The sequence below is a fragment of the Myodes glareolus genome, chromosome 2 (assembly GCF_982192425.1).
Source record: "Myodes glareolus chromosome 2, mMyoGla1.1, whole genome shotgun sequence".
Lineage (NCBI taxonomy): Eukaryota > Metazoa > Chordata > Mammalia > Rodentia > Cricetidae > Myodes > Myodes glareolus.
The window spans coordinates 40,909,922-40,926,398 of NC_142027.1; the positions used below are offsets into that span (position 1 = coordinate 40,909,922).

At 38.9% G+C, this 16,477-nt stretch overlaps 1 protein-coding gene across 1 annotated transcript in view; it reads right to left on the reverse strand.

The window, feature by feature from the left end:
• The window catches only part of Gabrr3 (gamma-aminobutyric acid type A receptor subunit rho3), a 71,807-nt gene extending 55,546 nt beyond the window's left edge, over window positions 1-16,261 (reverse strand). Inside the window, exons 1-2 of the mRNA XM_048422893.3 lie at window positions 16,137-16,261; window positions 4,573-4,685 (exon numbers count right to left, since the gene is read on the reverse strand). Coding sequence (XP_048278850.1) covers window positions 4,573-4,685; window positions 16,137-16,261 — 238 coding nt within the window. The remainder of the gene's footprint in view (window positions 1-4,572; window positions 4,686-16,136) is intronic.
• Window positions 16,262-16,477: the final 216 nt, after the last annotated feature.

Genomic DNA, 16,477 nt, shown 5'->3' on the forward strand with positions numbered 1-16,477 from the left:
CCTTCAGGGTTCCTGCTTCATGAAAGAGTCTTCCAGACATTCTGCAGGAGACAGAAGAAAGTGACTGATAAACTGCCAATATGGGCGAAACAGTCTTTTAAATTCCTGCTTCATTGAAAAGTCTGCAAGATACTATGGATCTATAAGATGAATATGTATGCCCCAACATTACAGAAGAAATTTGGGTGACTGTCCAGGCAGCAAGATGTCTCTGTCAGTTCTAGAACTTTGGACGTTACTTACAATGTACTTCCCCGTTTATTTAGGTAATATTTTATTCTTCTGGGATCTTGAGGAGTTGAAGACAAATAATTATAATTTTCCTTAGTTATGATAAAAATAAATTAGATATGAAACTTTAGACTAAAAAGAAATATCGTAACTGTAATTCTTGCTTGATACCTGTGTTGTATATGTAATTTTACTATGTTAAAATTAAAAACTTCCTTTATATTTAGATAGAAAAGGGAAGATGATGCAGGATTCCCCTCTGTATGCTGTGAATATGTTTTATTACTGTTGGTTAATAAAGAAGCTGCTTCAACATACAGCAGGGCAGAATATTGCCAAGCTGGAAGAGATATGTAGAGACAGTAGGCAGAGTCAGACAGATGCTATGTAGCTGTGGAAGGAGACAGACGCCAGACCTTTACCCATAAGCCACAGCCTCGTGCCCATACACAGATTGATTGAAATGGGTTAATATAAGATGTACGAATTAGTTAATAAGAAGCCTGAGTTAACAGGCCAAGCAGTGATGTAATTAATATAGCTTCTGTGTGAGTATTCGAATCTGGGAACAAAAGAGCAGTCTCCGTTCACATTTGAGAAAGCATATCACTTAGAACTATTATCATGTATTTCCTAACAACCAGACAAAAAGGGACTGTTGGGCCGGTGTTATGCTTTTCTGGAGGTGAGAATGATGTATAGGGTGGAGGATGAAAGTATAAATATTTTACCTTGAAAGGAGGGTGCAGCCTTGGCATTCTGCAGACTCCATAGTCACTCACTTGGGCATCCTGTTACCATGCAGAGTTACAATGCAGGCTTTGGGCCTGAACTTCAGAATTTAGATGGACTCTCTGGTGTTTCTGCTAATTCTTGAAACATATTGAACAATAAGGTGTCTGTGGATTGTTTGCTGTGAGGTCCACTAGTAGGTATAGCCATTTTTCTCTCTTTATTGCTAATGTTCCTATAAAAGACTGTATTAAACAACGACAACAACAGCATCAACAATACCAACAACACCTCTTCCTTTATTCCTGGGAACAACTTAATTGAGGAACCAGCTTCAGGAATTATAACTCGAAGTCATTGCTAGAGCAGGAAGACAACTGAAGCAGGTGAAGGGGATACAAATAGGAAAGGGAGACACCAATGCGCCCTTCCCTAAAGACTCCACCTGAAAAGCACCTTCAGCGGAAGCACTTCCAGCAAGGCTATCAAAATTAACACACAAAAACCAGTAGTAGCCCTCCTGCATACAGATGACAAACATATTGTTAAAGAAATCAGTAAAAGCAGTACAATTTACAATAGCCTCAAAACAAACAGACAAACAAACAAATAGAATAAATAAACAACAGATAAATCAGCCAAACAATCTCGAATTCCTATTGAAAAGATTCATGATTCATCCTTTTTTCATGGATGAGGCCAGTTTCTAACAATTCATGTGCGACTGGCGCCTCCTAGTGGCCACAAAGGATCCAACGCCGAGCTTCTTTTCCTGATTTTTTAAAATCACAGAATGGAGGAAACTGCTACCGCTCACCTGCCCCACAGTTGTAAACTATATTATCCAAACTTTGGAAAATTCTTTTCTGCATGAGCACAAGTTTATTTAAAAGAGTTGTGGAATCTTTTGAAAGATTGTCAGCGAAATAGTGAGGTAGAGAAAGAAGAAGGGGGAGCTCCAGAAGGACAGTGAAATGAATACCTTTTGACTTTAAATTAGCATTTTTATTTATTTTTTGATAATTTTACACACACACACAAACACACACACACACACACACACACACACACACACACACACATACACACACACTGTATTGTGATTATATCCACACCAATGCTACATTCCCTCATTGGATCCCACCGTTAATCCTGACCACTCCCCAAGTCCTCTTCCTTATTTTTCTCTTTGAAAAATCAAATCCAATTAGTGGTGCTATCATGAGTATGGGCAGACTTTCAGTAGCCACGTCCTCCAGGAAAAAATGATGCTGTCTCCTGAGGGAGACATCAATTGTCAATAGCTTCTCAGCTCGATACAAAGCCACAAGTTGCCCTCTCCAACCCATTCTGGAATAATTGACTGGTTTGATCCTGTGCTACACTTGTACAGGTATGTTCTCTGATCAGATTTGGGGCATAATCCACAGGAATAAATTGTTTCCTAGCACTGAAAACCTGATAATAGTCACTGGGGATGTCATTAGGCTGTCGAAGGGGAAGGCATTGTCAAACTGCCTTCTGGTCATACGCATTTATACCTATAGACCAGTGTGTGTACCAGTGCTGCTCCCAGCCTTGGTCATAGAAGCTTCTTTTGGCAGTGGGTAGCAGTCAGTTCAGAGCCTCATAACTCCTCCGAGTGCTGAGAATATGCAACTGTTGAGTGCTCAGCACTAAATAAGAGCATCTTTAAACCTGATTAATTTCCAGGCTTCTACGATTGTAAATTGCAATTCAATAACTGTGATAAATACTCCGGCAATCAAAAAGTAGCAAACTCACCAATACTTAAATCTGATGATGTTATGTTAACCTAGTGGCTCTCAGTGTGTGATTCTCAGAGCCACAGCATCAGCATCATTGACAATGCAGTGTCAGCAGCATCTGCCAGTTGTGCAAACTCTCAGTCTCCCTCACCTAGATCTAGTGAGTCAGGAATGCTGGAGATGGGGTCCAGGGCCCTGAATGATAAGAGTCTTCCCCACTGTTCTCATGATCAGGACAGTCTACATCACTAATGAAATAGAGTTTAAATCGGGTCTTTAGAATAGTAACTCAATGGTTTCTGGAAAATTATCAAAGAAAACCAGTGGTTGGGAGATTGTCTATCAGGTAAAGTGTAAGGGTAATAACCAAAGTTTGTCTCTCCAACACTCATATAAGTGCTGGATGGGCATGGCAGACTATCTACAATTTCAGCACTGGGAAGGTAGGGACACAGGATCCCCCAAAGGAGCTGCCTAGCCACTACCTAAACCAATGAGCTCTGCATTCAACTGAGAGGTGTTTCCTCAGTGAATAATGTGTCAAGGAAAAGTTCTCAAATCAGCTCTGGACTTCGGAATGCATACATAATCATGTGAATTCACACTGGCACATATGATCTCACATCTGTGTGGACATACATATACATAGAACATACTGACACATAAAAAAAGAGAGAAAAATCACATCAAGCCATAACAAACCAAAACAGCCCTTCAAATAACAGTGGCTTGATAATTTTTTTTTTCCATTAGCACATCAACTTTCCATGGCATCTACAGGCCTGCCTGCTTTCCTTGGCTGTGAGCATAATATGCAAGAATTATCATATTTCTCCCATTTCTCTCTGGTCATTGGTTGTTCATTCAAGCTCTGGGGCTGCTTTATTGTCAGAGGGTCTTGTTTCTCCTTCATCTACCCTTCCCTTATTTGCATATTCCAACATTTTGAAAAGTTGTCAATTTGAGAATTATAGAGGTGAGATTTTGTTTCCATAAAACAAACAAACAAACAAACAAACAAAAACCAACCAGGCAGACTCAAACAAATTTAATCTGAAAGATGTCAAGCTCCTTGTACATCCCTGGAAAATGAGGCCCCCTCAGTGATGAAACCATGTAGAAGAGCTGTAAGGGAAGAACCCTAAGCTCTACAAAGCTCATTTCTGGGGCCCTGCTCTACCATCCCCGCGTGCCATGACATCTTGCTTCAACCACTTACTACTTGGTATTGGGATGCTTTCTAACCTCCCTAACCATGGGTTTTTATGCTGGGATACGAAGGTTCATGATGGTGCCTATTTGTAATGACTGTGAAGGTAAATGGTACAGTACAATAAAGGGTTTAACAGTGCCAGATATTAAAAAAAGTTTTATTTGCTAAAAGCATTTAAAAGGAGGAAAATAAACTCAGCAGAGCAAGTGGTGGCATTGGATATTGCTATCGTTCTACCATTAAAGCCAGACATTCTAGCTTGTAGGGATAATTGGTGAGATTCTAAAAATTAGTGTCATGCTGTCTTATTCAGCTTAGAGTAGAAAGAGCAAGTTGCCATGTTGCAAATTTATGTGTCTTCTAAATATTGAGCACATTGTATTGGCAAGGATGTCAAAAATAGAAAAAAGGAGTTTGAATGTCAGTATAAAATGTATATGTTGTCACCTTTTCCCAGTCAAGGGAAGATAATCAAACAGGTATTTAAAAGTATTTACTTATTTATTTACTTACTGACTTTAGAAGAAGGCATTGATTAATGCTTCGGTACTAATCGCGTCATTTTTTTTAGTCCCATCTTGAGAGTGCGGTAGACCTTAGCCTGGGTTTTTTGATGAAAACACTCACCTCCAAATCCAGGCCTTGTGGAGAAATCGTGGTCCTCAATGTGCAACAACTGCTCACGTTTCAAGGGCCAGACTTTCGTACTGTCGTCTTTCCTCATTCTGGTTTCCCTTATGCTGTTCCTCCGAGAAAAAGATACACATATATCTTAGTTAGGGTTACTTTTGCTGTGATGACACGCCATGGCCACAGCAACTTGTGAAGGAAAAGGTCCATTTGTGGTATGCTTCCACATCCATAGTCCATCGCTGAAGAAAGTCAGGACAGGAACTCAAACAGGACAGCAACCTGGAGGCAGGAACTGATGTAGAGGACATGGAGGGGAGCTGTTTACTGACTTGCTCCCCATGGCTTGCTCAGCCTGCTTGCCTGCTTTCTTTGTTTCTCTCTTTGTTTTCTTTCTTTCTCATTTAAAAACCATTTTATAAATTTTATAAATTTCACATCATGAATTCTGATCCCATTCATCTTTTTTTCATTTCATACCTGTCCTTTTCCCCTGCACCCTCCCCTCCAAAATAAAATAAAATTGAAAAGAAAAATAAAACCAAATCAATCTACCAACCAACCAAACAAACAAATAAACAAAAGTCTTGATGTGGAAACTGTATTGTGACACAGGGAATCACATAGTCTGCACATCTTTACTTGTTATGTGTTCATGGCAATGAGTCATTGATCTGGGTAGAGGCATCTGGCTTACATCTGCTACACCACTGTTACTGGGCCCTCACTGGGATTCTTCTTGAATATCCTGCTGTTTCCTTGTGTCATGGAGATCCTGCATCTTTGGATCTGCAGGTCTAGTCCATTCACATGCTCCAGTGGTTCATAGATGAGGTCAATGTTGGGGAGAGTGAGCCCTGCAACTCGAGAGAGGGGACCTTGTCCTTCACCTGGGAAAATCAGTAGAGCTGACCAGGGTGGTGTGGGTGTGGGCGAGCTGGCTCCGGGAGTGAGAGCAGTTGGTTGGTCTGCCTGCCGCACTGGGTGAGCTAGTCAGGGCGGTGCTGAAGAGTTTTTCCTGAGAGTGATGATGAGAGACAGTTGGCAGACTGACCAACCCAGCTACTACTCAGGCCCAGAACCAGAGTTGGCCTAGCCTGCCTTCTTATAGAATGCAGGATATGGTACCCCCCACAATGGTTGGACTCCCCTCATCCATCACTAATTAACAAATGCCCTACAGCTGGACCTTGTGGAGGCATTTTTCTCAGTTGAGGTTTCCTCCTTTCAGATTGCTTTAGTTTATGTTGACACAAAACTAGTTAGTACAAAATATTTTTAAGACACATTTATTTATTCTTATTATCCATCTTGCTTAATGTAGAGTGGCCTGAAATAAACACATAGAAGTTCATCTTGTTAGTTCAGATTCAGTCACATATTTGTCAACATTTGTATTTTTGCCACATAAGGGTGGAGCAGGTAGGTAAAACAAGTTTTAGAGTACTTGAAATAGAAAACACTAAGGGATTAAATACCTAGGCAGACACCATTTCTCACAGTACATGTATAAGATAGGAAACAGTAGGTGAGTGAAGGCAATCAAAGGTCAGATTCACAGACACCCATATCAGCTAAGGAGAGCTTTGAGGAAACAGAGCCTGGGGGCAAGCATTTCAACAAGACACTTTGAGGAAACAGCCTGGAGGCGAGCATTTCAACAAGCACCAAGAGACTGACATTGATTGGACAATCTCTGCCTTAAAGCAGTAAGGAGGTGAAAACATTACAAAGCTGTAAACTGATGAAAACAGGGTTTTCAAAGCCAGAACAAGCCAAGATTGTGGGGACAGACAGAGATTGTTGCAGGTACAAGGACAGACGGAGATTGCAGGTAGAAGGCCTACCAGAGTTTGTAGGGCTCAAGGGTTGTTGGACCTGGGCAAACTCAGCAATGGAATAGGCAACTATTTCTACCTCTCCTTCTCTAGGACAAAGTGCACATGGCAAACTCTTTCTGTGGTGTGCTATGTGGAAACAAAGTCCTGTCTCTCTGGGCATCCGTGAGTGGGAGCAAGGGATTGGGACAAAGGGAATACTTTTCTGCTGAGCCGCCATTTCCTAGGAACATTGATACAAATTTTAACAAAACAGTTTTTAGAAGCAATTTATTTAAAGTTTTTTCTTGCCACTTTTTCGTTCTTTCTTTCTTTCTTTCTTTCTTTCTTTCTTTCTTTCTTTCTTTCTTTCTGTGTGTGTACACACATAAGCATATACTTTCTTGTGGTTCCCATGCCACTGTTGTGTAGGACAGAAGACAACTTGTGGAATTCTCTTGTCTTCTTCCATCCTGTAGGTCCTAGAGATTAAACCAAGGTGCTCTCCCTGGGTAGTAGTCACTGAATAATCTCCCTAGCACTGGAGGCATTTTCTTGACTCAAAAAAATGAGTCTGACTAGGAGAATTTCACATCCCGAAGCAGCTGATGGAAGAGGGTTTGTGAAATGGTTCAGTGTGATCTCTCAATAGGGCGGATCCTGGATGAATCCTCAGGGATTTAGAGATGTATTCTTTTTCTAGTAATATAAGTAGATAAGTTTGGGAAAGCGATCTCTTTTGGATAGAAGGCAATGGATTTGAATTTAAATATAGTAAATAAATCCTTATATCCTGTGAATAATTGAACACATAGAACTATTTCTCCCAAGAAGCTAGAATAAACTAGGGAAAACTTTCTAAGGAACTAAAACAAACTATTTATTAAAATAATAATGATAGAGGACTGGGGAGATATCAGTCATAAGGTAATTCCTGAGTAGGCATGGGAACCTGAATTTGATCTCTCTAACTACCCCAACCAAGTGAGTCATGGTGCCACAAGTGTTTTAATCTCAAAGACATAGACAGGAGGATCTCCAGAGTTTGCTCATCAACTAATAACCTAAATGGTGAGCCCAAGTCAAATTAGATACTCTGTCAGAAGGCAGAAGGTAGACAACTCCTGAGAAAGTGCATCTGAGTTTGACTTCTCACCTCCACATATGTACATATACACATGCACCCACATAAACACCACCCCACACATGTATACACTAATAGCAAGAGGTAGCTTCCAAGTAATGCCTGCTACGTTCAAGACATCAGCCCAGATGTTTGGTAAGCATCCAGCTCTTCTGGTTTCCTGGGTCTCTGTCCAGAGTTTCTGATTCAGTAGGTTTGGGGTATAAAATTGCATTTGTAACGTATTTTGTTTTGTTTTTTCAGGATAACTTGTTCCTGTAGAAAATAGCACGTAGTTAATAAAAGCTAGCTAGTTGTTTTTGTAAATCAAAAGTGTAGATGTAACATGTAATGGGAAATTTGTAAAAATTACTCCTCTGGTAATGATATTTTGGATACAACAAATAAATGACATGTGACTAATGTGTCTTTTCAGAAGCATTCCTCTGCAGGAGACTGAAATACAGATGCATTTTAATTAAGAACTCCAAGTACGTTGAGCACAGGCCTGCTGTGAAATGCTCTCTTGGCAGCGGCGGGGCACAGGCACCAGCGCTTATCTGATCTGCACCGAGTGGTCCGTGTTTATTTCATCTTGGTTTCGTTTTACCTTAATTTCTTTGCAAGGAGAATATGTGGACTGTACCCTCAACACAATTTTACAAATTCTTGCACTGTATCATACATGTTTAAATAAATACTTAAAGGAATTGGAACGATGGCTCAGTGGGCAAGTGTTTACTGCCATGCAAAGGGCAGGAGTTTGGGTCCCAGTCTCCATATGGGGTGACTCAAAGCAGCCTTTGACCTCAGCTTTAGGGACTCTGATACCTCTAGTTCCATTGGCACCTACATTTGCAGACACTCCTCCCAGAGACAGACACAGAACCCCTCACCACACAGACACACACAGACACCGCCACAGACATATACAAACATCCCCCACAGATATGCACAAACATCCCCCACACAGACACACATAGACACTTCTTCACAGACACACATGGACACCCCACACGGACACACAGAGACACACACAGACACCCCCACACAGACACACACAGTCACCCACACACAGACATACATACACACCTATACACACCTATACACACACACACACACACACACACAGACATAGCCTCACAGACATACACAAACATCCCCCACACAGACACACATAGACACTTCCTCACAGACACACACAGTCACCCCCCCACACACATACACACACAGTCACCCTTGCAGGCTTACACAGACACCCCTTCCCCACCGATACACATAGACACTTCCTCACAGACATACACAGACACACCCCCACAGGCTTACTCAGGCACACCCCCACAGACATACACAGACACACCGCTCACAGACACACTCCCTCACAGACACACACAGAACCACACACATAATTAAAAATTAAAAAATAATTCCCCCTAACAAATATAAATTGTTTCTATAATTCTTTCATTATACATTTAAAAATACCCAGATATTGATTATTTAGAAGGACATTCTTTCTTTAAAAGGACCCAGTGAACTTGAATACCTACATTAAGTATTTAAAAATAAATGAATAAATTCTTCTTTAAAATAATAGAAAATTTATATTATTTTCTAAAAACTTGTATTTCCATTTCTTGCTTCATAGATCTTTCTTGCCCATCATACAAGTATTTTTGGGAAGAAAATGTATATATACATTGATAATAACTTTTAAATTTTATATTACCTTTACAAAGAGAACAAAATAATTTATGTAAATGTTGACTCCTACTAAATTTAAGAATAAAACTTTAGAAAAAATAAATTTGTTAATGAAATGGTGGTATATTTTCTTCAATTATTTTATGTGTTAAATGGATTTAGTCATTGTTAGAATGAAACTGAGTTTTGCATAAATTCCCTTTTTATTAGTTTTATAGAAACAAGCACTGAATTTTGTTCAAATGTGTGTGACTACATTGAATATCAAAAAAACTTTTCACATTGTTTGAAAAATGCACCCGAATTATCTAAATACCTTCTGGCTCTTATTTTAAAAGTCACATCATGTGACTTTTAAATCATTTTCCGTGATTTATCACCTAACAAATTACTAGGTTCTTCCTTTAATTTTGTTAAAAGAAGGTGGGAAACAAACCAGTGTGAAATGATACATTACTTGGTATAGAATCATTCACCATCTCAACCTCATTTTATTTATAATTGTCTCTTTATTCTCAGGAAGCTTTGTACGAGAGGGAAGCACACAACACCGTTAGGAAAGAGAGAGAGGTCTGTATTTTTGTCACATGAGGCAGATCAATTGTTAAAGGAGGGTGATGAAGGAGATGGGGTGAGTGTTCAGGTTAGTCTACTTTAATAAAGCGGTCATAAAGAATGGAATCCAGAAATTGTTTAGACATTGCACTTGACGACATGCCCCTCAGATAGCTTGCACGTCCCCTTGTAGATACATGATGCCTCATGAATACAGGTGTTTGCTTTGAAAACCTCTGACTTGGTGTTATATATGTTTATAATTATACACAATTATATATTGTTTATAATGCATGGAATAGTCATTATAAACTGTGTTTTATATTATAAGAGAATAACAGCATTGTCCTCTTTTATTGCTTTTGACCACAAAGTACTACAGACATTAAAAAAATTGTTGCTATAAATCTTGGTAATAGCAATTTAGGAAATTCTAAAATTTCTAAAATCAAAAGGAAGGATCCTTTCCTTTTGATTGAGGACACTTCTTTTCTGGATCAACAAGGAGTCGTGTTTCTGTGGGGCTTCTAAGAATTAGACCTCAGTCTGTGACTAGGAAAGCAGTAGCCTGAGGCAGCGGAGTTCAGAATTTGGGTGATTTTGGGACCTCTAGTATCTTTGAGGCCATATTAAAACTAAGAATTAAAACATTTTAGCATTGCCTGGGGAGAATCAAACACCTTTTTAGCACACTTGAAATTTTATAAGTGGATGTAAACAAAACTCTCTTATACTGTCTGTGAAAATGTGGAAATTTCTCAAAGAAAATATAAAATTATTTCTATGCTCTAGACTTTGGCATGGAGACATAAAGAATGTATTCCTTTATAAATATTAAAAGTGCTTTTTTATTTTTATTTTATTTTTATTCATCAGGTAATTGTGTAAATATTACGCCTTCTGGTTTTGTATTTTGTAGGATTCCTGAGTATATGAGCGAGTAAGTCTCTGCATCTTGTCTGTTTACTGTGCCGTTTTTTGGGCTCCTTTCCTTCTGTTTGTTTTATCCTTCTCCTATTTGTTTATCCTTTTTATTTCAGTATTACTAATCTTTAGATGCTTCTTTGTTTGTTAGCAAGACAGAAAAGGGTGTATCTGGATGGTAAGGGAGGTGGGGAGGAACTGGGAGGAGCAGAAGGAGAGGAAATTGTAACCAGGGTATATTGTACAAAAAAATACTATTAAAATATGGTATTTGGGTAACCTGAATCCATGTTTCCAGGTCATGGTCACATATTTAGCTACTGAAAAATGTCTCTCATTCTCTCTCTCTCTCTCTCTCTCTCTCTGTCTCTCTCTCTCTCTTTCGAAAGTGAACTTGGAACCTTCTACATTCCATTCATTGTTCTAGAGTTACCATAGACATCACCTGTTCTCATTCTAGAAGCATGTCCTGTTCTACAGATGATTTTTCTTTACTATTATTATTTCCCTATTATTATACTATATATAATATTATTACATATCAATATATTAATAATATATAATTAATATACAATGCTCTTAAGTAGTAATTATATATTATATTACTATTATCGATAGCTTTTGCCTACCAAAGGAATAGGTCTGCTGGTGAACATCTCTGTGGACGAGACAGCCAGGGAGTGGGCTCCACTAGAGATGTGGCAGCTGCTGTATGTCACCTGGGTCTCTAACAGGTCATAAACTCAGTGCTGAGGGTTCGTTCAGACACCATCATGGAATTAGGAAACCAGACCAATTTTAGAGTTAGTCTCTAGTCATTATCTGGACTTCTCATGGTACAGCAAGTTACAAAATTTTATATGAAACTTGGAGTTCTTATCTTGTTTGAAGAAAGATCAGAAATCTGCTAACTGTGCTACTGTTTACATGACCTTTCACACCAGTGTGGGGCTTGGATTGGAATGCTGAAGGAATGCACACAAACTGAAAAGCTTCTGTAAAGCAAAGGACATGGTCAACAAAACAAAACCACAGCCTACAGAATGGAAAAAGATCTTCACTAACCCCACATCAGGCAGAGGTCTGATCTCCAAAATATACAAATAACTCAAGAAATTGGTCATCAAAAGAACAAATAATTCAATAAAAAATGGAGTACAGACCTAAACAGAGAACTCTCAACAGAGGAATCTAAAATGACTGAAAGACACTTAAGGACATGTTCAACATCCTTAGTCATCAGAGAAACACAAATCAAAACAACTCTGAGATTCTATCTTATACCTGTAAGAATGGCCAAGATCAAAAACACTGATGACAACTTATGCTGGAGAGGTTGTGGGGTGAAGGGAACACCCCTGCACTGCTGGTGGGAATATAAGCTGGCACAACTCCTTTGGATGTCAGTGTGGCGATTTCTCAGAAAATTAGGAAACAACCTTCCACAAGACCCAGTAATACCACTTTTGGGTATATATCCAAAGGATGCTGAATCATGCCACAAGGACATGTGCTCAGCTATGTTCATAGCAGCATTGTTTGTCATAGCCAGATCCTGGAAACAACCTAAATGCCCCTCGACTGAAGAATGGATAAGGAAAATGTAATACATTTACACAATTGAGTATACATAGCAGAAAAAAATAATGACATCTTAAATTTTGCAGGCAAATGGATGGATCTGAAAAACATTATTTTTAGTGAGGTAACCCAGACCCAGAAAGACAGTTATCACATGTACTCACTCATCGGTGGTTTTAAAACATAATGCAAAGAAAAACAGCCTACAAACTACAGTCCCAGAGAACTTAGACAACAATGAGTACACTAAGAGAGACTTACATAGATGTAATCTACAAGGGAAGTCGAAAAAGACAAGATCTCCTGAGTATATTGGGAGCATGGAAACCTTGGGGAGATGGTTGAAGAGGGAGGGGGAGGCAGGGAAAGGAGCAGAGAAAAATGTAGAGCTCAATAAAAATCAAGAAAAACCCAAAAAACCCAAAAAAACAACAAAAAATAAACAAAAAAGAATAATCTGTAGGTTAGTAGGATAGTGTAATAATTACTAAATTCTGCCTTAGAGCTATAATCGGCCTAAACAGCCCAAGGACAGTACGATTACAGTAGAACCATATGTCTTTCCTAGGCAAAGAAATACATTTTCACTTGCCAAAAGTTTCTGTATCCATAGTTTCTCCCCACTGTCTTTCTTAGAAACCTGAGGAATAATAGAATAAAAGACTCTTAAAAATGTTCAGCCTAAGGTAATGTTATTTTTGATGGAAAGCAATATTTTTATAATCTGAATGAAAATAAATAGCCTAATTTATATATACAGCTCGGGCTGAATGAAAGCAGGGTTCCGAATAACTGATACAAACACAAAGCAGGGTGCAAAGTGCGCGATTTTCTAACAAAGACTATGTCTTCCTTTAGTCTCCATTCTGTTAGTGTTCTTGTGTTATAAGGGGTAAGTGTTAATCAGTTGTACCATTACTTGTTGTGGGTAATCAGGTTGGGTATTGAGCAAAGAACCTCACAATATTTATTTACAAGGAAAGTAGGGAGAAGCCTAGCTCTATATAGGCTCAACTATATTTTTGCCAAATGCTTTAACATTTGCATGAGTGAATGCTGATAGCAGTGTAGAAACTGGTTCTTGGATTACTGTGTTCACTCAGGGAAAGTGCCTCTGTTTCATCCTAAGTGGCTGCTTTGAACCTGGGTGGTGGTTTACACGATCCTCAGTGCCCTAGAGAATTGCTCACTGCAGAACACATGCAGCACATATAAATTTTAATGAATCATATTTTGGCTTGTGGCCTGAAGGGCTCTTCAGTTAGTACACAGAGAAGTGGAAAATAAGCATTTGGAACTCAGACAACAGAAACTCGAGTGTTTTCCCTGGAGAAAACCTGACCTATAGAACCCTTAAGTTGTTTTCCTTTTAAAAGGAAATAAAAAGAGGCATTTAACCTCAGGAAAAAAGTCCCTCCTTACTAGAAAGACTTTGTGTTCCCTGTTGACTTGAACAATGTAGTAAGCAGTAAATCTAGCTTTTTAAATTTATTGCTCTTGTTTACACTTTCATACATGCACACCTTGCACACTGACCATTTTTACCTCCCACCTCCCCAGCATACAAGCAAATTTCTCTCCCATGCACATGTCTAATTTTTTATAACCCACTGAGACTAATCAGGTTATCTGGAGCTATCGGTTGGAGGCTGGTGGGTTGAACCAAGGCACAGAACTAAAGACAGTGATTCCTTCCCTCCTGGAATCTGCTGATGGCTCAGAGGTAAAGACAAAAAGCCTTCGGAGTCATCCCTGTTTTTCTTGATTGATTGTTGATAGGGCTTGCCTTGTGTGTGCCCAGTGCAGCTAACTATCCATGTAGGTGAATGATGTCAGTAATTGTGTAATGGCTTTTTCCCCTATAGCTACTGCGACATGGATGTGGTCTAGTATGATGGAATAGCACTTATTATAATTTATCCTTTCCTTCCGTTAGCATCAATGGGACAGCCAGAGAAATCTAGTGCCTTAAATGACAGACGATAATTAATATACTATCCATTTATTATAAAATAAACCACATAAATGTTGGAAGCAACCTGAAACAAACAAAACCAAAAAACACATAGTCTCACATAATCCTTCATTCATGCTTAATTTCTTTGGAGAGGATCCAGAAAGAAGTTAAACTTAACCAGACCCTGTGTCCTCTCAGGTCTGTGGTCTTAGAGCAAACTGGAAGTAAAGTGTAGGAGGACCAAAGTGACAGTAGTAGATTTCCTTCTCAGGCCCATGATCTCATGAGCTCTGGGAAGTTGGCTGGGCCCAGTACCAGGCATGATTTCTCTCCTGGTGAGTGGGCCTTTAAGTCCAGTCAGACAGCTGTTGGTTGGCACCAACACATGAGTGACACTTAATGCACCTTTACCTATATCTTGTCGTGTTGGTCATTGTCATGGTTCATAGGTGGAAAGATTGTAAGTGACAAATAAGAGAAAATATGCTGTGAAGTCTCCTAGAAATGACTGCATCCTCAAGACTGGAAAAATGGCAGTATCAGAGGACATGTGAATGTGGAAGGTGGAAGATTTCATGAAATTCCACTCCTAGCAAAGAACTAAAAGTAATGAATGATGGCTGAGAGAAGGAGCCCCCTTATTGACTGTCCAATAAAGACTGATCAACCCAGAAACTACATTCATGCAGATAACAGAATGTGGACTCAAAATGGTTATATTTGTATATTTGTGCATACACAAATGTACATACACATATACATATGTACATGCATATATGCATATGTATATACACACATGTATATACATATATACATGCATACACACATACATACACACATATGTACATGCATACACATACACATGTGTATGTGTGTTTGTGTAACTATAATAGTCAAAGAAAAAGTCTATTAACCTGAGAGTTTGTTGGGGCATTGGAGGAGTTGAAGGGAGAAAAAGGTAGGGGAAAATTATGCAATTCTATTTCAACTAAGAACATATTTAAAAATCACAAAGAAGACCAGGGATTGGGACTGCAGTTTCTGTCTTCTTTAAACCTGAGGATTCTGAAGGTATTGGTTAAACATTTTGTTCTTTTTCCTGATCTGGTGATGAGTGTTTCATGAATATGCAACATTGTAAGGACAAGCTGCTGAACATCTGTCACTTCACAGATCAGGTCCTTTGAGAAATCTTAAAAAAAAGGGGGCTTTTACATGGACATTCTATGGGAAGGAGAGTGATTTTTTTTTCAGTTTGTAAGGCTGGGGGATTCGGGGTGCTCTTAGTGAAACTGAGGAAGTCCCAGGCAATTTGTGATGCCTTGATTATTATAACACACTGATTTCTCCTGGTTCTATCCAGATAGCTCATGTTATTGATGAGGAAATAACAATGACAATGAGTCAATCTTCAGAAAGGTATTTTAAATAAATGAATACTTTTCAACAGATAATAAATGATGTTTATCCTTCTTTACACTATCTCTTCAATGTATAAAAAACTATGTTGACCTCCAAAAAATTGATATAGAAAAAAGTTGTTTCTTCAGCTAAATCCTATTCAAAATTTGGAGAAAGTGTAAACAAGTATCATTGTTAATGATAAATGCATGCCACACCGAAGAGACCAGCTCTCTAAAGGATGACCCATATGTGAAACATTTAACTATTTTCTCCCCAAATAAATAGAATTAAATAAACAATGCCAAAGATGGAAGAGCCCATGCTTTTGAATGTTAAACAGAGGTAATTTATTTTGATGGGTCAGTACTATTGTAAACACAGATACCGCAACAAAGCTGAGCTTCCCTTAAGGATATGTTTCTAGATCAGCAGAAGGTCTGAGGCAGCTGTTGGGGGAAAGAGGGAAATTGTTGATGACTGTATTTCTGTATCTTACCGTGTTTGTTTCACTGAAGCCAGGCATTGCTGGTGGTGTCTCTTGATGGCAGAAATAGCAGAAGCATCTGGAATCCATGTGATCCAGGTGTACATGAAGAAGACCAACCAAACAGCCAGCACCATGTCTTCCAAAAGAAAGAAATGTAGATGGATGCCACCAATGCAGCTACTATTTCCTGTCCATGTGTCTTTCAGAAAAAAAAAATTATCACGTCATGAAAATGAACAAAGGAGAAAAAAAGCAGATATTGTCTTCAATGTCGCCCATTGTTTCTGTAGATTAAGTTGATTAGCATGGCACACAGTCATGTGTCTGTCTACCTCATCAGTAATGTAAGG